The sequence below is a fragment of the Chelonoidis abingdonii genome, chromosome 6 (assembly GCF_003597395.2).
Source record: "Chelonoidis abingdonii isolate Lonesome George chromosome 6, CheloAbing_2.0, whole genome shotgun sequence".
Taxonomy (NCBI): Eukaryota; Metazoa; Chordata; order Testudines; family Testudinidae; genus Chelonoidis; species Chelonoidis abingdonii.
This window is the reverse complement of record NC_133774.1, coordinates 61,857,710-61,881,752: the sequence shown is the minus strand read 5'-3', so window position 1 is coordinate 61,881,752 and position 24,043 is coordinate 61,857,710. Positions and strand designations below refer to the sequence as shown.

The following is a 24,043-nucleotide window of genomic DNA, read 5'->3' as shown; positions in this document are numbered from 1 at the left end:
TATCAGCAGTTCTGGAATATTTATGCAAATATATCAGGTTACAAGCAACTGGTCGTCTCTGCACAGATCTGCTGTAGACTAAGGGGGAAGATCCTTAACTAGCGTAAAATATCATGGCTCCTATCACAATTTGTACTAGTTGATGATCTATTTCAAAATGTGTTCACTTCTGGTAAGTTCACTAAAAAAATTAACAAGGAGGAGGGTGTTCTCAGAAGGACAGTGTAAATGGAGGCTAGTCATTTGACTTTTTGATAAAAGATTAAAAGAGTGAATTTATATTGCTTACTTGACAATAAGAGAATGTAAGTCTTCTGACACTGAAAGGGTGTGAACGCTACATGCAGATGAATATCTAACATATTAAGGGAAAGTATAAATTTTCTTTCTCAGTGTCAGCTCATTATTCCTAGATAGATTTGATATCAGGAGAAACTTCCTGAGAGCAAACTGTTCCTTATTTTTAAGTATCTCCCAAAGGAAGCACTGGAAGCTCCATCACATAGTGCATTTAAAAATGGGCAGAATTAAATGTATAGCAGAGAACTACTTGCAGTGGGAAAGCGGTGAAGTAGGTGACCTAATTAGTATTGTCCATCTTTATGTTCTGCCATTTTATTTTTCATTTTTCTAAAAATAAAATTTGTTTTTCCCTGGAACTAGTTGCATTAATATAACTCAAGACAGGACTTGAGGAAGTCATTCCAAGCCATGGAACATTGTTTAAGAGCATAAGCAAAATACCCTCCTTCAAAGGATGCACTATCTAAGGAAAAGGGAAAATCTATTTTAGACAAATGAGATCCTTAGGATCTTAAAGAATTAGATGTTTTCTTCAACAGAAAAGCTTTCCCCAAACTTTGAGCATACATATTGCCAATGACTTCAAGCTGCAGAAGGCCTTTTAATATATGCTCTTAACAATACTCTTCAGCTATGCTTTGTAGCATTCTATCATTTAGTGCTCCTTGTTTTTTGTCTTTAATTTCACATAAGACATAGTAAATTAGTAATACCTGCACCAGTGTGGTATGTAAACTATATATTAAGAAAAGAAAGGATGTTTAAATTATTAATTACATTGCTTTTATTTACTTGTTGAGCACTGGTGGTATGTTTAGTGCTGATCAGAACATAGAACAGACATGTCCTCTGCCCTGTAAATCCAAGGGCCAGATCGTACAAACACACATGCACATAACTGCATGGGGCAATTCATGTGTGTAAGTGTTTGCAGGACTGAGACCTCAGTTTGTGACCTCTGTCCCAGTTATTGGTTATACTAGATTAAATCAGTGGTAAAATTCCCATTGATATCAATGGTATGTGACTGGGCCATATATGTTGGGCTTTGCTAATGAAGTATTAGTTCTAAAGAAGTCTGTACTTACTCTGATTGTTATTTTGGATATAATAATTGCACTAATTAGCTGCCATTTGATTCTTATCGTGTCAGAATTTTAAAATCGCTAAAATGTTTAAAATATATAGTGCCACATAATTTATTTAATTTTCTGAACAAAGAACAGAAATTAATTTTTACACAGTTGCTCTAAAGTTATCTATTCTCGCTAGCAACAGGTAACTGCACAATCAGTATAAAATGAATTAATGACAAAAGGGACTATTTTATACATTATCTATGCATATGTGTAAAATATGAATACAATGGGATGTGGATTTCATAAGGTTATATAACAGGAGCTGTATATAACCTGAATTTGACTTTATTGCAACATTAGTATTCTACTACATCTTGTTGAAATTTTTAATCTACATATTGATACATCAGAAGGTGTTGTAGACTGCAGAATTTTCTCCAGAATTAATCTTAACTTTGATTCCCTTTATCATACTGTGCAGGAGTTCTGAAGAAAGCTAGTGGGGAGCTTTTAATAGGGGAAACTAGAGCAAATGAAACCAGTGTGCTTCCTGAACAGTTACTTCAGGTAAAAGAGGTGAGTATGAAAAGAGTCTTGGACTTTATAAGGATTTTTTTCTTTTTCTTTTTCTCTCTGTCACCAATATAGATTCTGTTGGCATACTCCTTATAAATGCATTTCCAGAAGTTAATTGTTTGAATATTATAATTAATTTTAGACTGCAGAATCTCAGCTCAGGATGAAAAAAATCCTATACAAAATTTGTGTGTAAAGAGACAAAGAGGATAATCTTGTTTAAATTTTTATTTTTTGGTACACATTATATTGTAACAAAGTTATTATCAGAAGAACACAATGCCACAGTTACAAAGAGGAAAACCAAAACCGGGCACAAACATAAAAGTCTTTATTTAATATTCCATGTGTTCTTGAATATACCATAGGCTGACAAAATATACTGAAGTCTTAGTAGCTGATCATGCAGATGCTTCTTGCTAGAGTTTGTGTTAGTTCCTTTACTAGTCATGTAGTGCTGTAATCCTTGCAGAAAGCCTATGCAGTATAGTGGCTTGGTCTGTCCTCCATTTACTAATTAAGTGTTGGAGTTGAGTTTAGGGGACTTAAGAGGTCTAAAAGACATGCCAGGTCAGTCATTGCCCAGTAGTGGAATTTTATTAATCAGTACCAAATTTTAGGACTCAAACAGCTTGTTTAAATACACTTTGGATCTGTCTGTAGGATTTAGGTTTGAATGTTGTCTTTATAAAAAGTATCTTGATCTAGATGAGCTATACCTAGTACAGGACCTGAAGACAATGTGGAGAAAGTGGTATTATGCTGTCTTTGTACTCCCCAGATTGTGAGGTGGGCTCTGGGATCAGTTAAGTCCCTGACACAAGTTAGAGCAATGTGAAGCACTTTTCCAGTTTCTGGCTGGTTATAATGCCTAACTTCTTAGCGTACGTGCACAATAGACTATTGCAGCAGCTAGGGTTGTTAGAGTCTTGTCTCCTTCCCTCTCCTACCATGCCACTTATGTCAGAGTCTGGTTAGGTTGGGCCCTGAAATATTTCCCTTAAACTAGAGATATTATCAGATGGCCATTATTGTCCAGCATTAAGATGGCTTTACACCATTGGAGCAGTGCAAAGCAGAATTAGTGTGAGCCAGAGGGTGGTCCATGATATTCCTCAGATCCACCTCAGAGGTCTCAAATTTTTTGGCCAGGTTTGTGAACTCCTGTGACCTAGACTAGTTTAAACTGTGTGCAAATGCAGCACTAAAGAAACAAATTCTGGCATCGGTATGCCAAAACTGGTTTCTCTAAACCGTTTACTATTCACATTATTGGTTTCCTGGTTTTGAGTTATAAGCATGCTAAGGAAGTAAGAGAGAATATTACATGGTGTCTGATGTTGCAAACTATAAAAATGGCTATAAAATTTAATTGACTTTATTAAATATATTGAATTTAAAGGTTGCTTTATGTGGTAAGTAAAGTGCAGCCTGCTGCTCAAATAAAGATAGTTTTATTGAAATAGATTTTTAGAAATGACATTTTGATGTTTTTATTAACTCCAATGACAATTTAAATGAAACATTATTATATGTATTAATCTGTGTTAAGAATATATATGTTTTTTAATGTTAGTTCATTGTTTGTGAATTGTATTTTCCGAGTTAGGTGAATGACTTTCACAGTATGACAGAGTATCTCTACATAACTTATATACCGCTAGTCATATAAGATTGCTGAGTTTGGTTTTATGTCATATACATTTATATTTCAGACTACTTTATTGGATTTTAGCTGGAGGAATGCATTTAAAGACCTGTCTTCTTCTGTGGCGCACTGTATAACAATAGCAATTGAAGATTTTTCAACTAAAATTCTTCAGCTTGAGCAGAAAGAACAGTCTTCAGCTGCAGTCTATACAATGAGCCTAGTAAACATCCAGCAAATGAGAGAGTCCTGGGAAACAGTCCACGAGGAGGAACAACCAAAACGAATAGCAAAGGCAGGTATCCAAAGATCTGAAGTTTGCAGGGAGACAGAATGCCAAGGTTGTTTGCCATCCAAGCCTTGAAGTGCTTACAGTGCCATTAATATTCCAAGTTGTATATAAATGGAGTTAAAAGGAAAGTAAAAGGCATTACAATACAATGCCAAACGTGTTATACTTTAACACATAGTCTGTACTAAACAAAATGAACTTTTTAACTTTGTCCCTATAATTTTTTGCATCAAAAGGATTCAAAACCATTTCAATTAGTGTCTGTGGCGCTACATCCCAATTTGATAATGATATGCTTGCAAATTTGAAGCATTGCTATAACAGGATTTCCTGTATTTATTTCCTTAGGCATGCCATTTAATTAATCAGCATAACCAATATTATGGCCAAATTAGAGTTCTTTGATTTGGCTAAAAGGTCAGATATGTTGATTAATTAAATGGTTAGTCTAAGAATATATAATATATGAAAGCTTTTTAATGTTGTAATTTTTGCAAGTGTTTTACCTATTTAGGATGGAAAGCAATTGATACTAAGCAGAATTATTAAATGTTTAGTTAAAGGAGCATACAGGCTTTTAGTAAGATGGCTTTATTGAGAACAATACATACTTACTAGAAGATGACAATGTCCAACCTATAACTAGCAGCAAGAAATTTATTAAAATATTGCTTTTGAAAATGATATAATAGTTTAGAGAATTATCCCTGTTTGGAAGTAATTAGTCTTATCTTCTGAATGCCATTAAATATATATGATGAGAGGGCATGAGCAAAATTAGGGCATTTTCTCATATAAGGTTAAATCCTTAAATATTTCTTAGCCTGTCCTGTGCTGGTATACAGCACAAAGATTTAGAAGTTATATTTGATGTATTCACGTTGTTATAAACAAATGTTTTGCCTTCTATACCAGAGATTGAAATTTTTATAAGGCTGATTCAATATATTTAAGTTGTGCCAATTTCATTATTCAAGAATTTGGCCCTGGCATACATAAATTATACAGAGCTGTCAGAGTAAAGATAACTTGATGCCACATTTATTTCTCCCTAGTTTTGTTCTGACATCATGGAAGAACTTGACACAGTGCTTCCACTTGCTCTGGCATGCAGAGATGATTCTCTTCAGGAAATCAGAGCAAACTTTGTAGAAGCGTGCTGCAAAGTAGCAACAGCTGTCCTGGAAAGGTTGGAGGAGAGAAGCAAAGAAGTTCCCTCCAAGGCTCCGCTGCAAAACTTGTATGCTGTTCTCTCCACAGCAGTACATGTCTTTCAGCATTTTATGATGTATGATAATTTAATGAGAGATACCAGCAAGAAGTGAGTCCTTTAAATATGTTTTAGTTCAAATATAGATAATATGGAACGTTGATTCCATTTCAGTTATATAATGTATAATCTATAATACTTGTAAATATACCCAAAATGTTTCCTATAGTTAAAGTACCATTTACACTATTTTTTAGGAAAGATCAGACATACTGATAACTTGAAGTAGTTATTACAAACATTGATTTTTATCTTCAAGGGCTGAATTGGCAAGGCAATGCAAATTCTTTACTCATTAACCTTGAGCAAATACTCCTTTATTATGGCTGTCTACATTATATTATGGTATAGATGAATGGAGGACTTCCATTTCATTTTTGTCTGTAGCAACAGCTTAATTTTCATAAAAACAATGTTAAAAATGTAATCTTTGACAACATGAAGATATGTTCCTGCACTTTGGTGTCATGAAGATTGTGTTGAGCATCATGAGCATATGTATCCAATAAACTTTTACAAGAGAGTAATTATTAATTAAATAAGTCTTAGCTGGATGCTAAATAAAATTAGAAGTAGGTCAAAGAAGGGGTTTTGGGATCCAGAGTAGGGTTCGATAAGTGTAAGCAGAGCACTGAGGGACCATACCCAGTTGTTGTAACTTAGTGCAGTCTAGGGTTGGGGCCAAGGCAGCATCAGAATCAGAGAACCATTATTGGATCCCTAATGCTCTCTCCTCTCTTGCAATAAGTGTATCTTGGTGCATGACAGAATCTGCCCCCAAATCATTCTATTTGTGCGCATTTCAAAACAGTTTGTGATCATTCATATCTGTGCAGTTATGATTTTTATAAATCTGTGGGACTCACATTTATATGGTAGCTTTACAAAAATTACTGCTGAAAAGTGCATAGTGTCTTCAAACAACATTGACGAATGACAAAATAACATTCTGATTTGTAATAATAGAGAATACTTTGACTTCTGAATGATGTATTGATAATGCCATTTGTCTGAAGCAGAAATACATATTTGAAAATGTACATCTGCTGTTCTACAAAGAGCTTGCAAAACAAAGACCAGATTTTTTGAAAGTGAACGTGGGCTCATACATCAAGCCCAAGAGGAAATGAATGATTGATAACTAATAATCAAAAGCATTTGTAGTACTGTGGATTGTTACCTCCTAGTGCACAGGCCTTAAATCTTTGCCTCTTTGATCATTCCCTCTGAACAGGCCCCTGTTCCTAGTGCCTGTCCAGGGATATCAGGAATTCATCAATGTTCTCCAGTTTCAAGTTACCAACTACTGCGTCAGAGTTTGTGCTACAAGTATTTTACAGGATGCTGAGAGCCACCACTGGGATGACTACAAAGCTTTTTATGAGGTGTGAGGTTAAGTTTACTATACCCTTCTTTTACATAAATGTGTTTTACTGCTTATCTGCTCTCTGACTAATTAGAAACATAAGATCTGTACTATTTGTGCACAAGGGCTGTTGGGATATGTTTTTAAAATAGCTCTGTTACTGTATGTAAATATCTTCTTAGCAATGAGCTAGTAAAATAGTTAAAAGACTTAAGATTAATCAGTGAGGTAATTAAATAAGGGTTCTCATGCCATTTGCTTAGTAAAATACTATTTCTTAAGATTAGCTGAAAATAGTTTACCTGTATGGGGAAAAGGAGAGAAGGTTAATATATTGACGCCCATATAGTATAAGACTCAAAGAAATAACAATACCAGAATAATGTAAATTTTTCTCACATGAAATACTTCCTGTTATGATTGTAAGATTTTTATTTTTTCTCTTTTCCTCCCAATATATGTACATATTATAAGTATTTCTTATTTAATATATTTATTTTTTGACATTCTTTCTCATTTTGCTCCCCTACTTTGGGTTTGGTAAGTGACTCAGATAGCACAAGTGACCGGTATCCTTGTCCACAGAATCCAGCCATACGTTTCTAACCTGCATATGGTGATTTTATCTGAATTTTGGAATCCCAAGTTTACTCTTAAACTCTAGTTTAATTATTTTAGTGCAAGAAAATCAAGGGGCAATTAATGAAACATACAGCTGAATATATTGATTCTTTCCCATTTCCAGTGAACTATTCCATTGATTATAGACTACATATTGCTTGAAATTCCTTGAATGTGATTTCTAGGTCATGTAAAATGTTTGTAATTTCATTATCAATAATAATTAGGATCTACAGCAACCATGGCCCTGTCCTTGCTTGTTACAATTGCCATACATAAGAAGTAGGCTTCTGAGTATGAATCTACCACCTTCCAGGCTTTCTGCAGTGGAGCAGAATATCCTTTCTATATAATACGTACATTCTGGAAACCAGTTAGGAAGAACCATTGTGTTATACCTTCTCTTTCAATGGTGAGGATCTGGAGAGTTCAATTGATTAAATGTTACTTTCCATGGCTGGTGCTATTAAAGGGTCTCTGTCTCTCAGAGCAGAGTAATAAAGAAACCAATTTTATTTTTTTTAAATATGATCTGGATGGTTCAGGAAGTTGGCGGTGGTATGGAGTCCGGTACCTCTTGGTCACTGACTGGGATCTTGCCTGCACTGGTAACAGTCTACACTTATCACATCACTGTGGCCAGTTTTCAGTGGCCTCATTCCAGCAACTAGCAAACAGTTGTCTGTGTCACAAAAACCACCATCATAATTGACACACATTGTTAGCAGTCTCAGCAAAGACTGCAAAGACTGAATAATCCTTGCTCCTTTGGCAGGATTGAGGCACATAGGAAGGTAGTTTGAAGGAAGCTTGTATCTCTTCAATCTTCAGGACAATTGATCTGGCACCATTTGTAAGTCCTCAGTTAAAATTCACAAAGAGCAGAACCACTCTCTCCCACCAAACTAAGGGACAGAGCAAATCTTTGCTTTATGGATGTATGCATCAGAAGGGGAGTATGTAAGGAAGGAACCTTCCTCTCTCCACTATTATGCAGCCTGTGTAAGGACCAGGCGGAACACCACCCCTTACACACTGGAAATCCCAGAGACTGTTCCCTTCCTATTCCAAGGAATGGATGGCATTCAAATTGTGGCAGGAGGAGTGGGGCTTTGCCCTGCCTCTTTTCCCACTGCCGGGCCCACCCACCATATGCTGACAAGCAGAACTGGCTGGCCCCTCTTGTTCAAAATAATAAACTGCACACCACAAAAGAAAATGGGACTATATACAGACAAAAGCATTCTCAGCGTGAGTAAGGTTGTCAGAATGCGGCATTCTGTGATTACATGGGGTGACATTTTCTGTAGACTTATTATTATTTGTACAATGGTAACCTCCAAAGACCCCAACTAAATCTGGGAGTCCATGGCTATTTATAGTCTCTAAAATAAAGTGATATTGCTTTTCTATGCAGTGAAGGTAAAAATAGCTCAATTTACAAATCATTTTGCATTGGGACACTTGACTCCATTCTCTCTTCACACACACTCATTATACCTCTCTGATAATCCAACTGATTTTGAAAACAGTGGTGGGTTCGATCAAGAGAAAAGCAGACAATTCCATCATAACTGTAGGCTAAGAGCTCTATTCTATTCATATGGACATATAGCTTGTAGAAGATCAGTAATGATTTTACAAGATATGGATCAATATGTGCTCATGTACGTGAGATCTGAACTGAACCCTAAGTACATTATTATCATAAAGCACTTACGTTCTAAGCTGTCAGGGTGTGAACCTGTTAGAGTACAGTATCTCACTAATGGAGTACATTAAACACCCACTGTGCCACCAGGCCAGCTCTCCAGCTTACATTTTAGAATCAAGCTTTTAGTGTAGCAGACATCTGCTGCAATTTTAGGAACTTATGTTTTCTAATAGTCAAAGAATAAAGAATTGTCTGTTTAAAGATAATATTGAGTAGCTTATGTAATAAAGCCCAGCTGCTTGTTTCCTGATATATAATCTAAATAAAAGCTCACATCTGTTTACAGTGTACAAAGTCTTCAAAAATAGCAGATGTTTACCAGTAGAATACTTTAGAAATGGCAACAAACAGAAAAACAGGTCAGCAAAAAGGAATGGATCTCATCTAAATCTTTAATCAAAACGCTATTGCTTCTGTTTTAGAGGCACAATGTTAAAAAAAGATACATTATTCAATTTAGCACTTTAAGATTATATATAGTGAACAAAAATATTATATAATAAGTGTAATAGTATAAACTTATCTTAACATAAGAGTTTGTAGGCTCCCAGAGAATTTCCAAGACTCTCAGGCATCCAGATACTTAATAAAACATTATAAATGCTGTACCACATAGAAAATTCATTTAGAAAGTCTCATTTCTTATTGTGAGACTGATTTTAATTTGATGCTAGAAGACCTAAAAACGACCAAAAAAGTATTAGTCTCCATTAGGAATCGAAGCTCATTATTCTGTCCTTTTAATGTGCTTATTCTGTAAATGCAAGATGTATATTTGTAGAAATAAAGAGAATATTTCATAGAATCATAGCACTGGAAGGGACCTCGAGATCATCTAGTCCAGTCCCCTGCACTCATGGCAGGACTAGGTATTATCTAGACCATCCCTGACAGGGTTTGTCTAACCTGCTCTTAAAAATCTCCAGTGATGGAGATTCTGCAACCTCCTTAGGCAATTTATTCCAGTGTTTAACTACCCTGACAGTTAGGAACTTTTTCCTAATGTTCACCCTAAACCTCCCATGCAGCAATATTAGCCCATTGCTTCTTGTACTATCCTCAGAGGTTAAGAAGAACAATTTTTCTTCCTCTTCCTTAACAACCTTTTATGTACTTGAAAACAGTTATCATGTCCCCTCTCAGTCTTCTCTTTTCCAGATTAAACAAACCCAATTTTTTCAATCTTCCCTCATAGGTCATGTTTTCTAGACCTTTAATCATTTTTTTTTGCTCTTATATGGACTTTCTCCAGTTTGTCCACATCTTTCTTGAAATGTGGTGCTCAAAACTGGATACGATACTCGTGTTGAGACCTAATCAGCATGGAGTAGAATGGAAGAATTACTTCTTGTGTCTTGCTTACAACGCTCCTGCTAATACACCCCAGAATGATGTTTGCTTTTTTTTGCAACAATGTTACACTGTTGACTTATATTTAGCTTGTGGTCCACTATGTAGAAATATTTGCACATTTGATCATCTTCTCCTGAAAGAAATCTACAATAGTGAATCTCATAATTAGGAGACCATAAGGTATCAAAACACGTAGTTACAAACAATGTATGAACATTTCAGCTAGTATTTGTCTAGGAAGCATTCTATGCAAAGATCTCCATGGGTAAAGTTCTACTCGTTTGTGATTTTTTTTTTTTCCAATAGATTCAACCCATAATAGTTGAAGTTTATTTTATGTAAGAAAACCAGGAAATTATAATAAGCTGCTGGTCTGGCTTGGATAAAATGAGGCCAGCTTCACTTGCATGAGAACATCTGCCAAACTCTTAAAATTATCTTTAAATCAGGCAATTATTGTTTGTTTGTTTGTTTGTTTGTTTTTTGTTTCTGGTAGTGTTATTAAAATGCTATAGTGAAATATCAAAATACTTTTAAAATGTTTCTCATCAGCCCATATCACTTGCATGTGTGTAGTAAGGAGATTAGTTGTTTGGCTATTTTTTTCTGCTGTTCTTTCATTATAATTATACACAACCAAAGATTCATAAAAAATCTGGCAGTGGTTATTATGGATCTACGGAAATAGACATACTTAAGTAATTTAAATAATTTGGTTCTTGTTTAAGAAGAGGTAGCCAATATATTAAACTAATCTGGTTAGTTTAGTGATTGCAAAATATTGTATATAGTTTTAAAATAAAATTAAAACAATAGGTCAGAAGTAGGTTAATTAAGGATATAGTAGGTCAAATGTTTGTGGTTTGGCTTTGTGGTAGAGTATTGGTTTAGTAACTGAAATGAAACGTGTTTCTTTGTCAATAAAGATGTTTTACATCTTGTCAAGAATCTTTTTTGGTCATCTACTGTCTCAAACTCTTCAGCTATTTCCTCTCAGCCTGAACTAATTAGATTCATAGGAACCAAGCTGACATTTTGGAAGATGTGTTTCTATTGTTTAATGTGTGGTGGTTTTGCCAGGGGGAAAGATGCTCATTCTCTGTCCAGATGTGGCATTATTTCTGCTGCGCTCTCCATCATGATTTGTGGACTATCCTACCCCCCAAGTTAGCCCAGGAGATTCTAAAAGAAGTACTGGAGAAATCTTTGGCTGTGCTAGCCTGCAGATATTCTCAGGCCCATCCCAGTTACAAGAGAACTCCACAGATAAGGTAACACATTTATGATTAACAGGTGTTTTTTTGTGGATAAAATGCATGTGTTCTCAGGATATGATGTGTTGTTTTGTTGTAATTCACCTGAATTTAAATATATGTGAATATAAAAATAAATTTATAAATGTATATAATTCCTATGAGGATTATTTTAATAAAATTCACCTGGGATATTTAAGTATATGCTAGGCTCCACGTGCTATATGATCACTCAGTATATGATTGGGGTTGCATAACTCTCTCTTTTGCAAAACTGCCACTCATTTATGTCCTGCAAATTATAGGAAATTTTGCAAGAAAATTATCAGGAAAGTGTTGTCATGTCAGGAGATACAGTAATTATTGTATTCTGTGTTGGCTAATCCCACAAGATGCAGGATATAAAAGTCCTTCTACAGTGCCTGATGCATCTGGTATTTTTCACCTTTGCATGAAGCTGATTTAAGTTACTGGACAAGAAGAAACTTTTTGTTTATTTTAATAAACAGGGCACTCCATTTATAGATAAACTTCTATTCCACTCATTAAAACGGTAATTCTTGGCTTTGTCTTTTAAGTGAATTATCCAGTCTGTGACAAGGTTGGGACTCGCCACCGCAGCGCCTCCTGCTGGTTGTCTCTGGGAACTAGCTCAGTCCAGTGGAACGCCCTCTCCCGGTGGTGTCCCACCCGTTGTCTCACTCTTGGTTGGCTCTGAGCCCGTGTCGCTCCCCAGCTCGTGCCATCCTCTTCTGGACCACTGCCCTCTGGCAGTGCTCCTCAGTCCATCCACACCTCCTTCCAGGGGGGGTGGAGGATGGGGGGGTGATCAGCAGTCTCTCTGCACCCCAGCCACTATGTCCAACCACACACCCCAAAGTCTAATCTCTCCTGTCAGGGATCTGGCATAGTCTATGATGGCCGCTCCCCAAGGCCAATGGCTGGGTGTACTGCAAGAGGAGAAGGGGGGGACCCAGGCCCGCCTTCTACTCTGGGTTCTGGCCCAGGGATCCTCTGGCATTGTCTAGCTGGTTACTAGTTGAACTAGTCATATCACCTTGCCTCAGTCAGTTGGGCACCTGTAAAGATTCACAGACTGAAAATCAGTTCACTGACTGCTAGTCATTCTTTCCTGTTGGACTTGAATGTAGTGTGTGCACAGAAATTCCATCCTGTAATATTTAAACTAAGTTGCTATTCCCCAGTAAAATTTAAACCCAACGTTTTTCCCTTTTACAGTTCACACAAGCAGCAGGGAAGAGCCATGATTTGACAGTCTCCTGCTGGTGTGTGTGTGTGTTTGTGTGTGCGCGTGCGTGCATGTGCTGTTCCATTATCACCAGTTCTGTGGCTCAGCTGCATTGTCTCTGCCTGCTGGAGTCAGAATTAGTGCAGTGGCCACCCATATGAGAAAGGAAAATAGGGCTGTGAAACTACTGAGTCCCACACTTTTCCTCCAATTCCTTGTAGGTTGGTGGGGAAGGTACACAAGGTTCTGCTTCTTTGAATTCCTTACAGGCCTTGCTTCCCATGCTTGTCTACCTCCTCCTTTTGCTTCGGGTCTCCTGTAGCAGCATTGTCTTACTGGTGGTAGAAGTTGTTTTGCAGTTATTATATAGCATCTGGTGGCAGAGACTGGTCATGTCAGGGCTGCAGAATAGCTGCTTCCTGTACAATGAAGAAATTGGTAATAGGGTGTTTATATTGGGGAGAGAGGATGGGGCATTGGCAGAAAGAGACTAGAAAGTGACAGTGAGGAGTTCAGGGAGCTGGAAAGTGACAAGGGAGGAGTAGCAGGTAACTGGTGACTCTGGCAGTGAGAAGAGGGTTGTAGAGTAGGGGGCAGGCGGCTAGATGTTAATAGGGAAGATGCTGGGGAGTAGCAGGAGCAAGGATTGAAGAGCCAGAAATATGGCTCTCTTCACGTGCTGTGTCAACTATTGTTGATTACGAGAACTGAATAAAATATTTTCTTCTGACCAGAAATTTGTTTAGTAAGAGAACTGAATAAAATGGTTTTTTTCTGACCAGAAATTGATTGATTAAGTATTAGTTTGTAGTGTGTATTACAGGGGTTCTCAAACTGGGGGTCTGGACCCCTCAGCGGGTCACGAGGTTAATACATGGGGGGTCACAAGCTGTCAACCTCTACCCCAAACCCTACTTTGCCTCCAGCTTTATAATAGAGTTAAATATATAAAAAAGTGTTTTTCATTTATTACTTACAGAGAGCCTTTTTGTCATTTAACAATTCCAGCCATTGAAAATAAGGAGTTTGTATTTTCTGTACGGTAGGAAAGTGTACTGATAACTCAGATGAGCTTTCACCATCAGACTACTTCCATGGCTGACATTTTCACCCTTTCTTCCCAACAGAATTGATATCACAGCGATTTTAATATCTACTGAAAATATGCTGTGGTCAGCTTGCTGCTCAGTGCAGGAATTTCTGAATCCACATAAAGACAAAGACGCCACGACCTATAAAATACACAACCACTGCAACAATCTGCTCTCTGCACTTGCCATTTTAACTGCACCTTTGAAGAATCTGTATGAGTAAGTATGAGGGTAATATTTTAATACAAAGTAAAATTGACCATATAGCTTATTTAACTTGCAAGTGAAAGGGTAGCCAGTCCATGAGACAATTCTTTGGTTAAAATGTAAATGGAACTCAAACTCTGGAGACAGTTTGAGAACTGCTCTAGATACTTGATTGGTGTCTTGAATTAGGTCTGTATAGGCCTTATTCTAAGACCATTGAAGTCAATGAGATTCTTTCCATCAAGTTTAATGGGATTTGAATCGAGCCCCTGGACATCATATTTTTCCATGGATTCATAAAAGCTGGAACAGATTGTCCAGTTTGACCTCCTGCATAACATAGGGCATAGAATATAACTTAGTGATTCCTCCATTAAGTGCAAATTTCTTGTCGATCTAGAGCATATCTTTTTAGAAGGATGTCTTTTCTTGATTTAAAGCCTTTAGTGATGAAGAATCCACTATATTCTTTGTAAGTTAGTCACTCTCACTGATACAAACTTGCACCTTATTTCCATAAAGAATTTTTCTAACTTCAGCTTCCAGCCATTGTATCTTCTCAAGTCTTTGTCTGCTAAGAACCCTCCACTCCTAGAAATATTTCCCCCATACTTCTGGAATTATTGGACTTCTTGAAATAATTCATTGAGCTGATTCTCTGATTACTTGACACTTAAGAAGCTGATGTGCTTCAGTAAGTCTCAAATATATTTGTAAAGAACAAGTGTATACAAAGCTTAATCTTAGGAGAATATATCTTTAGAAGTCACAATTGCAACCAAAACAGGACTTGGCCTACACTGATGTTACATATGAGTTATCCCATTGCCTTCAATAGGCCCAGGATTTAACTGAGATTGTTTTGTGTAAGAGCCAGATATTAAAGTGAGACCCCAAATTATGGAAAAAAGAAAAAGGCTGAGAGCCTGTGAGTCTGATCTTCATTTTATTACATGAGGAGACAACTATGGGGAAAAATAGGAGGAGGGGGTCCTGATCTTTGTCTTTGTATGTCGGGTCTTCTAACTAGAGTGGTTCTTTTATCACTTGTGAGGTTGTTGTAACATCTAAGTGTTGTGTCCTCAAAAACAGAATGTAGTCTATCCCTTTTAGCTGCTGTATGCCGTTCTGCTAATTCCTATTGTTTACAGATTTTTCCTTGTATCCTGAGTTACAAAGAGTGACTTACTAATTTGAAAAATCAGAGAAGTCTAACAGAAAGGGGAAATAAAGAGAGAATGGGAAGGACTAGCTTGTATTTGGAAATATATATACTATGTTTCAACATCACAAAAAACTCCAGTGTTTTAGGCATGTAATAAATATCGGTGTAGTAAACTGATTTGCTTTAGATAAAAACTCTCTATGTTTAGAGATAAAGGTCTCACAGATCCTTCCTGGCCAGTCACGAGGACTACTCTGTGGGCTATCCCCAGGGTATTTCAAGCCCTTTGAACCTGAATGAAGTTCAGCCAGTACCTCCCAGCCTTGGGGTCCCTAGGCATGCTGTCAAGGTGCAGAGCTTCTATTTGGCACTCCTGCACTCTGAGGGCTGGTCTACACTACGGGATAAAATCGATTTTAGATACGCAATTTCAGCTACGTGAATAACGTAGCTGAAATCGAATATCTAAAATCGATTTACTCACCCGTCTTCACCGCGCGGGATCGATGTCCGCGGCTCGCCATGTCGATTCCGGAAATCCGTTGGGGTTGGTGGAGTTCCGGAATCGATATAAGCGCGCTCAGGGATCGATATATCCCGTCTAGATTAGACGCGATATATCGATCCCAGAGCAATCAATTTTAACGCGCCGATACGGCACGTAGTCTAGACGTACCCTGAGTGCTGGAACTTTAGCCACCAAACTCTTAGCCACTCTGAGTTCAGTGCTGATCCTGCAGACTCTCCACTCCCAGAACTCCTCCCAAAGGTGTGAAGCTTCTGGTTTACAGTTTAACTCTCTCAGGTTCATGTAGTAGTTGCGAAACAGTCACTACACACACTTTGTACAATCTGACAATGTTATACTCTTAACAAATAAAGCAGAAGAGAATTCAGATCACATAAAACATCCTCAACGCAATGTCTATCACTCTCTAGCTCACTCTGCCCTTGTGAGTCCTTGGGGGACCATCTGGGTCCAGGAAGGCAGGCAGGCAACGTATATATCCCCTCCTCATGGAGGCTGTTGCATGCTAGCTAGTCTCTCTCTCTCATGGAGCCCTTATCTAGTGTCTGGGACCTTGTTCTTTCCTGCCCCACACTTCCTGTCCCTTTCTTACTCTCGTGCAAAATGGCTCCCCCCTTATTCATCCCCCCCCCCCCCATAAGTCCATTTATTGACTCCTTCTAGGGTCACCTACGTCTTTTGTTCTGCCTTTCTGGTGATTTTTCATTACTCTCAAACCTCACCCTTCCTTCAGACAAAAGGAGGAAGTGTCTTCTCCCAGGTAGAGCATACCTATTGTCCCAAGGTGTTTTACTTTGAATATGCAATCACTGAGTGTCAATCACTCACAAATGCTAATTCGTGATGGATCCACATATTTATACATTTTCAATGACACAATGATTTCATGATACAATTTCATAAAATCATCCAAAATTCAAAAGTGGTACAGACAGAACTCTCACTTCATCACAGATCGGTCATCTAATATGAAAATAAGGCCCTTTGCAAATCACAGAGCTCACAGATTTCATGTGTTTGCCATGGTGAAAATATCAAATTTCATGGTTTGTCACAGATTTATAGAAAAATGTTAAAACTGAAATTATATATGGAGCAAATGATCATTAAAGGTTATATTTTTGTGAAGGCTAAAGAAGATGATTTGCTGAACCTTGCATTCTTAGATCTTTAATCTTAAAACTAGATGAGATCTCAGATCTGGATAGTTTTCTATGTTGTGTGTTGCACTGGAGCTAGTATACTTTCATTAAACCTAACCCACTAATTACAGTCAAGATTACGTAAAAAGTTAACATGCTGAGTTTGTTTATTAAATTCCCTGAGTTTGTTAGTCAATGACGTGTACATATTTTACAAGATGGAAAAAAAAAGTTTTCCTTTTAACAAAATTAGAGGTTATGCATAATTTGAAATAAAAGAATATTGATCTCTCATCAGTTTTCTTTATTGTCATGGCTGTATAATGAAAATGTCCATATGTTAGGTAGTTTCTAATTCATTCTTCAAAAAACTTGGTTAAAATTAATTGTAAGGGAAGCGACAGAAAAAGCAGACATGACTAATTTTTGCAAATCTAAATTGATTTTTGTCAGTACATCATCAGAGACACAGTAGATCTCACAATTGACTACTTCTAAGTTTCTATCAGACAATCTCTGAGAAAATGTGTCTGCATTGCTCTTCTGGAAAATGACTGTTGAGGCATGAAATATGAATATAAGAACATAAGAACGGCCATACTGGGTTAGACCAAAGGTCCATCCAGCCCAGTATCCTGTCTACTGACAGAGGCTGATGCCAGGTGCCCCAGAAGGAGTGAACCTAACATGCAATGATCAAGTGATTTTTCTCCTGCCATGCATCTCCACCTTTTGACAAACAGAGGCTAGGAACACCATTCCTTACCCATCCTGGCTAATAGCCATTAATTACAAACAGAGGCTAGGGAAAGAGGCTATGGTCTGCGGTAGTTTGCAAAATACTTATCACTTGTAACCTATATGCTAAGGAAGGAAACGTTTCAATTGGTCTATACTTGTCCAAGATTTTTGTGCAATAAAGATGAAAACAAAGTAGATATTGGATGTTGGATATGCTCTAAAATATGAATTGCTAAGACAAGACATATTAATTCCACTCTGACAATATATAAACCTTTCGAATTCTTAATTCCAGCCGTGGTTCCCTACTTCTAAATCCTCCATCTTGTCCCACAGGCAACTAGAACATCAGTTTGTTGCAGACATAGTTTACAGCCTTCAGAAATCAATGTTAATATTGATTTTAAGAGGGCAATTAATAAAGCTTTTCAATTTAAATTAATTGGAATTCAGTAACAAAGAAATACCCAATAAACCTGTAAAGTATTGGTGTTGAATTGTTGGGAAATTGAGGGAGAATGATTATCCCATACACTAACCTTGTCCCCATTCCCCCAAATGAAAACTGATCACTTTTATATGACACTATAATTGAAAATCTATCTATAGACATCAGATCACAAAAAAATACTGGGAATTCAAGAAGGAAGCTCTCTTTGCAGATGACCTGATGATTTATCTGAGCTCTCCTTAGAAAACAACACATTTCTTATGCAAGCTACAGAAAAAGGCAGTGTTTAGATCCCCAAAATAATGTGTGTGTATCATTGCCCCCATAGCTCTGTTATTTAAAAAAAGAAACCCACAGAAAACTAAAAAACAGATTTCTAGTTAGAGTGGACACGACCTGATTTTAAATAGTATGGACTAAAAGTGAATGTCTGTTTTATTTTCTAATGAAATATACCACACCACTACAGAAAATACAAACATATTTATTCAAATAGTATTGTCGTCTTCTTAAACTTTGAGATCATATCCATCACATTACAATGGTTATTTTCTACAACTATTATATCCATTTGAAATTTTACACATTTTAATCTCTCTTACAAAAAATCCTAAAAAAAATAAATCACAAATCACTCCTGTCAAAAGTATCACAAACGTGTGTTCAATTTTCTTAAACAACATTTGAGAGAGAGAGGAGGTGTATCTCTCCTTTGCTGAAGGTTAAACATTTAAGGACAGTACAAGAAGGGCAACATTATGACTTTCACAATTACCAAGGCCCCAGTTTGTAACACAAAATTATTATTTAATTAAGTATCCTATTCTCTTGTACTAAGCAAGACTATGTGCTGTTGCCAGACTAATCTAAGCCTGATACCTTTCTCTCCTTTCCCCACAAGGAAGATTGGTCTAATCAGGGTATTATTGAAGGCAGAACATTGTCTCCGAGCCAGTTGTCCAGTAGCTGGGTTGGATGAATTCCAAGGTGTCACTGGAAATAGCGTCCTAAGAAATGTCATTTTCAGGAATTAAAGCTATTTAAGGTTTTGTCTTAGGTTGGTCAAGTATAACAAAAATGCATGGTTGAGAAAGAAAAGAATCCTGTAGGTTTCTTCTGAAGAGTGAGTTTAGGGCAGATTCTCTCCTGTGCCAGAGCTCTCTGATCCTTGGGGCCAGGCCCAACTCCATCACCACTTAGAACTGTGGCAGGAAGATCTAATATCTGGTTTAAGATCTTTAATAGATCCTACACCAGTGGAGGATAGGTGGAGCAGAGCAGAACTCTGCTATGGCCATTACACACCTCCTGCACACTACCTATGCCAGGAGAGGTGGGGTGGCAGGCACAGGGCCCAGACCCAGTATAGTTATGCCAACATTGAGTTTCCCCATGCCAGAAGAATTGTCTGCTGGTGATTTGATGGCAATTTGACAAACCACTCAAAAGAAAAATTGGCACTGAATTATTCAAGCATTATTAGATTCTCTTTTTATCTTTAACACATTTCTATAGTGACCAGTTAATGTTCACATACAAAAATTTCACATCAGAATTTGACATTCTTTGGAAGTTTATTAGATGAAAATATTAAGTGTTTCCAGAAGTATGCAACAAAGATGTGGATATAGTGATTCAAGATTGCTTGACAAAGGCTAAGTATATATTACATAAATCCTTGGTTGGTTATATCCACCATATAACCAAATATAATACTTTATTGCTCACAGATTATATTTCACTTTTACAATCACTACTAAGATTGTCAAAGATGCCAAGAAAACTGCTGTACATGTCTTATTGTAGCTAGGGCCATATTATATCATTATGTATGGGAGTAACCTGTTTTTAATAATTTATTTGCTCAGTTTCACAAATTATGTTGGAATATGACTGGAAAAGCTACACCTTTTATCACATCATGATATGTAGTAAACATAAACATGAGTATGACAGGTGATAGGGACAATGTGGATATGTACTTTTTTATTGATTGCAAAGAAGATAACATTGAGTTTCTGAATATCAGATGTAACCCAAGCTTGGAAATGTGGTGACTCCTTAACTAAATGTTAATAAATATGGCATATTGTCAACATTAAGGAGTAGCACAATAAATTCTGTGAGACTTTATTCATGCATTCAATACAAAGTAAAGAGACTAAAAGCATTATAAGCAGAGCTGGTAGCACCATCTATTGTTAAAGTTGCTCAACACTTCCTATGATAAGATCTTGTATTCAGTTGCATATAACTTTGCAGAGCTTTAGCTGTTTCTGCTGAAATTTTGTATGCCAGGCGTCTGTCTCAGGTTGAATTGTTCTGGGAAATATAAGCCAAAATGATTCAGCCATTTCTGAGAATAAGGCTAAGGGAATATACATTATTTTGCCCATGTTAAAGAATTCTTCAGACCATTTATTTGAATGCTCTAGCACCCATATGCTTTGGAGGAACGACTTGAAATTTAGCAGAGAGTGTTTTTTTGTTTTGTCAGGGACATGTCATTTGGCATTTGTGTGTGTGATAAGGCAAGGCCAGATGGCTACAGTAAAGTACTGAGAAACAGGTATGTTAGCCCCAGGCTAAACAAATCCCTAGGACCATGGTAAACAAATGGCAGTTGCTCCAGGTTAATCAAGGCACCTGGAGCCAATTAAGACCTTTCTAGAAGGCAGTGGAGATAGCTACTCTAATTAGAACACCTGCAGCCAATCAAGGCAGGCTAATCAGGGCACCTGGGTTTAAAAAGGAGCTCACCCCAGTCAGGCAGGGAGGAGCCAGAGGAGAAGGAGTGTGAGTGAGGAGCTGGGAGCAAGAAGCTGAGAGTGAGAGAGTGTACTGCTGGAGGATTTAGGAGACAAGCATTATCAGACATCAGGAGGAAGATCCTGTGGTGAGGATAAAGAAGGTGTTTGGAGGAGGCCATGGGGAAGTAGCCCAGGGAGTTGTAGCTGTCATGCAGCTGTTACAGGAGGCACTATAGACAGCTGCAATCCACAGGGCCCTGGGCTGGAACCCGGCGTAGAGGGCGGGCCCGGGTTCCCCCCAAACCTCCCAACTCCTGATCAGACACAGGAGGAGTTGACCCAGACTGTGGGGAAGATCACTGAGGTGAGCAAATCTGCCAAGAAGCGCAGGACCCACCAAGGTAGAGGAGGAACTTTGTCACAGTGAAAATCTGCTCAAATATATATACCCAACTTATAAGCATTTGAAAATCATCATTTGCATGTATTCAGTAGAGATTTCTTTGATTTTAACAGCTGAAGTCTCCAAAGATTCTATCTTCACTAAGCATGTTCCACTCCCTAACACTCTTACACATGACGAGATTACATATGCACCATTTCCACAGAACAACTGAGCATGCTCGAGCACAAGGTTACCAGGGCTCAGAGGGTATGTCTACATAGCAAAAAAGAACCTTCCCGCAGGGTCCTAGAGCCTAGGCTCCAGCCTGCTCTTGGAAGTCTACACTGCAGTGATACAACCCTGCAGCCCAAGCCCCATGAGCCTGAGTCAGCTAGAACAGGTCAGCTGCCAGTGTCTAGCTGCTGTGCAGATGAACCGGAGGGACGTTCTCTGTAATTGTTACACCTAGATCCTCCAAGATAGAGTGGGGTGTGGTTGGTCTGAGCACCAGAACTAAGAGCAGGGAACCTGTCTTTCCTGTGCTCTCAGTGATCCCCTTGGTGGCACCCAGGCAGCATGGAGGAGGAAGAAGTATGATTTGAATGCAGAGGGCACAAATACCAGACTGGGGACAGGGAAAGGAGTACTTTGGAACATGGAGTCTGGTGAGAATGGAGTGGGGGGGCAGTAAATGTGAGTGGGAACTGTAGAGGAAAGACGGGAGCTGGGAGACACTAGGATTGCCTGGGCAAGGAGACTGGGAGATGCAGGGAGGCCTTCTGGAACTGGTTTAGCTAGGACACTGGGACTGAGAACCATGGGGGTAGGAGATGGGGGATGGGAATCAGTGAGATAAACAGAGGGTGATTGGGATCCAGTTGACTGGGGGATAGAATGCTGAAATCAATAATGAGCAAATTGGAGAGGAAGAAACTGGCAGGGCTGGATTTCCAATTAGGCACAGTAGACATGTGCTATGGGCACCAGTGTTCTAGGGTCACACAAATGTTAAAAGTGGGTTAAAAGTTTCATGAAGGTCAGCTGTGTGGAGTGGGGGCACTGAAGATGCTGTGCCTAGGGTGCATAAGGTATAAATTTGGCCCTGGAGACTGGGACTGTCTGGAGAAGGAGACTGGGACTAGGAACTAGAGGGAGGAGAATGGGGACATGTGGGGAGGAGAGAGAGATCTGACAAGAAACTTGTGGGGACTGGAGAAGAGACTGATACTGCATCAGAAACCTGAAGAGGGAGACTGGGAGCCAGTTTGAGTGGTGGGGGAGGACAGAGACAGATAGGTCAAGGAACTGATAGGAGGATCTGTGACTGGCTGAGGAAGGAGACTGGGGCTGAATTTGGGGAGAGGGAGAGAATGGAGGTTGCGGGAAAATTAGAACTTGGAAAAGAACCCAGAGAAGGACACTAGGATTGACTGGGTAAGGAAACTGGGATTAGGATGAGATGCCTGAGAGGGTGGTGACTGGGACTAAAGGCTTGTAAGAGGGACAGGTTGGGAGGGGGACAGGGCAGAAGAGATCAGGCTTGAGGAAAACTAACAGAAAAATCTTTGTCCACTGGACTACATTCCCCTCTAGAGTCAAATGGAACTCAGGATTCCTGAATTTCACTATTCCTCTTCTGTCAGCAAATATCTGTGAAATCTGCTTGCAGATGTTGTCTCATTGACTTCTATTTCTGGTCAAACTATAGAGGATGGCTCCCGTTGCTGTCAGATACTCCATTAGCTCCAGTAGCAGAGATCTGTGCAGTGATTCGAAAGGTTCCAACCCTGCTGATGAGCCCTGTGAGTGTCAATATGCCAAATGATGGAATTTGTGTATTCAGTCTGCTTTTTTTAAAAACATAGTAAATACCATAAATACAGACTGGACTTCTGGAGACCTATTGGCAATTTTTTTAAAAAGTATAAAATCTGTCAAACATTAGAAATTAAATAAATCAAAAATAATCCAGATAGGGAGTTATGGGTCTCAAACCATACACAACAGAATTTTATCCTTTATGGGTAAACCTTTCGGTCTTCAAAAGTTGTTTCGGACATTCAGCACATCTCGGGAGGCTCTCAGCAATTTACAGGATTGAACCCAAAGACAGTTTGTATCCTCAAAAAAGTTTAAAGAACACTTTTACCATTCTACAGATTACTATAAAATGCAAAATTTATAAATTATATTTTCCTAGTAGAGTAGAATTTTATTTAAATGAACTCTATAAACTTCTTATCCAGTGCATTAGCTGCAGTTCAAAGTGATCTGGTTAAACAACAATTCAGTCAATCTAGCAGCAGAGGGAGGCTCTTTCTTCTGAGCCTCCAACTATTGCAACACTAAAACCAGTTCCAGACACACTGGATAATTCTTCATGGATTATCCTCTTAGGGTATGTCTACACTATGGGATTATTCCGATTTTACATAAACCGGTTTTGTAAAACAGATTGTGTAAAGTCGAGTGCATGCGGCCACACGAAGCACATTAATTCAGCGGTGTGTGTCCATGTACCGAGGCTAGCGTCGATTTCCGGAGCGTTGCACTGTGGGTAGCTATCCCGTGGCTATCCAATAGTTACCGCAGTCTCCCCGGCCCATTGGAATTCTAGGTGGAGCTCCCAATGCATGATAGTGCAAAAACAGTGTCGTGGGTGATTCTGGGTAAATGTCATGACTCATTCCTTCCTCTGTGAAAGCAATGGCAGACAATCATTTCGCGCCCTTTTTCCCTGGATTGCACTGGCAGATGCCATAGCATGGCAACCATGGAGCCTGTTTTCATAGACTATTAAGTTTGGAAGGGACCTCAGGAGATCATCTAGTCCAAACCCCTGCTCAGAGCAGGACTAA

At 38.4% G+C, this 24,043-nt stretch overlaps 1 protein-coding gene across 5 annotated transcripts in view; it reads left to right on the top strand.

The window, feature by feature from the left end:
• KIAA0825 (KIAA0825 ortholog) overlaps positions 1-24,043 on the top strand; it is a 435,282-nt gene that overhangs the window by 168,182 nt on the left and 243,057 nt on the right. For all 5 annotated transcript variants that reach the window (XM_075067089.1, XM_075067085.1, XM_075067086.1 and 2 more), the window contains 6 exons: positions 1,864-1,958; positions 3,674-3,901; positions 4,954-5,219; positions 6,403-6,553; positions 11,303-11,493; positions 13,852-14,034. In XM_075067089.1, coding sequence (XP_074923190.1) covers positions 1,864-1,958; positions 3,674-3,901; positions 4,954-5,219; positions 6,403-6,553; positions 11,303-11,493; positions 13,852-14,034 — 1,114 coding nt within the window. The remainder of the gene's footprint in view (positions 1-1,863; positions 1,959-3,673; positions 3,902-4,953; positions 5,220-6,402; positions 6,554-11,302; positions 11,494-13,851; positions 14,035-24,043) is intronic.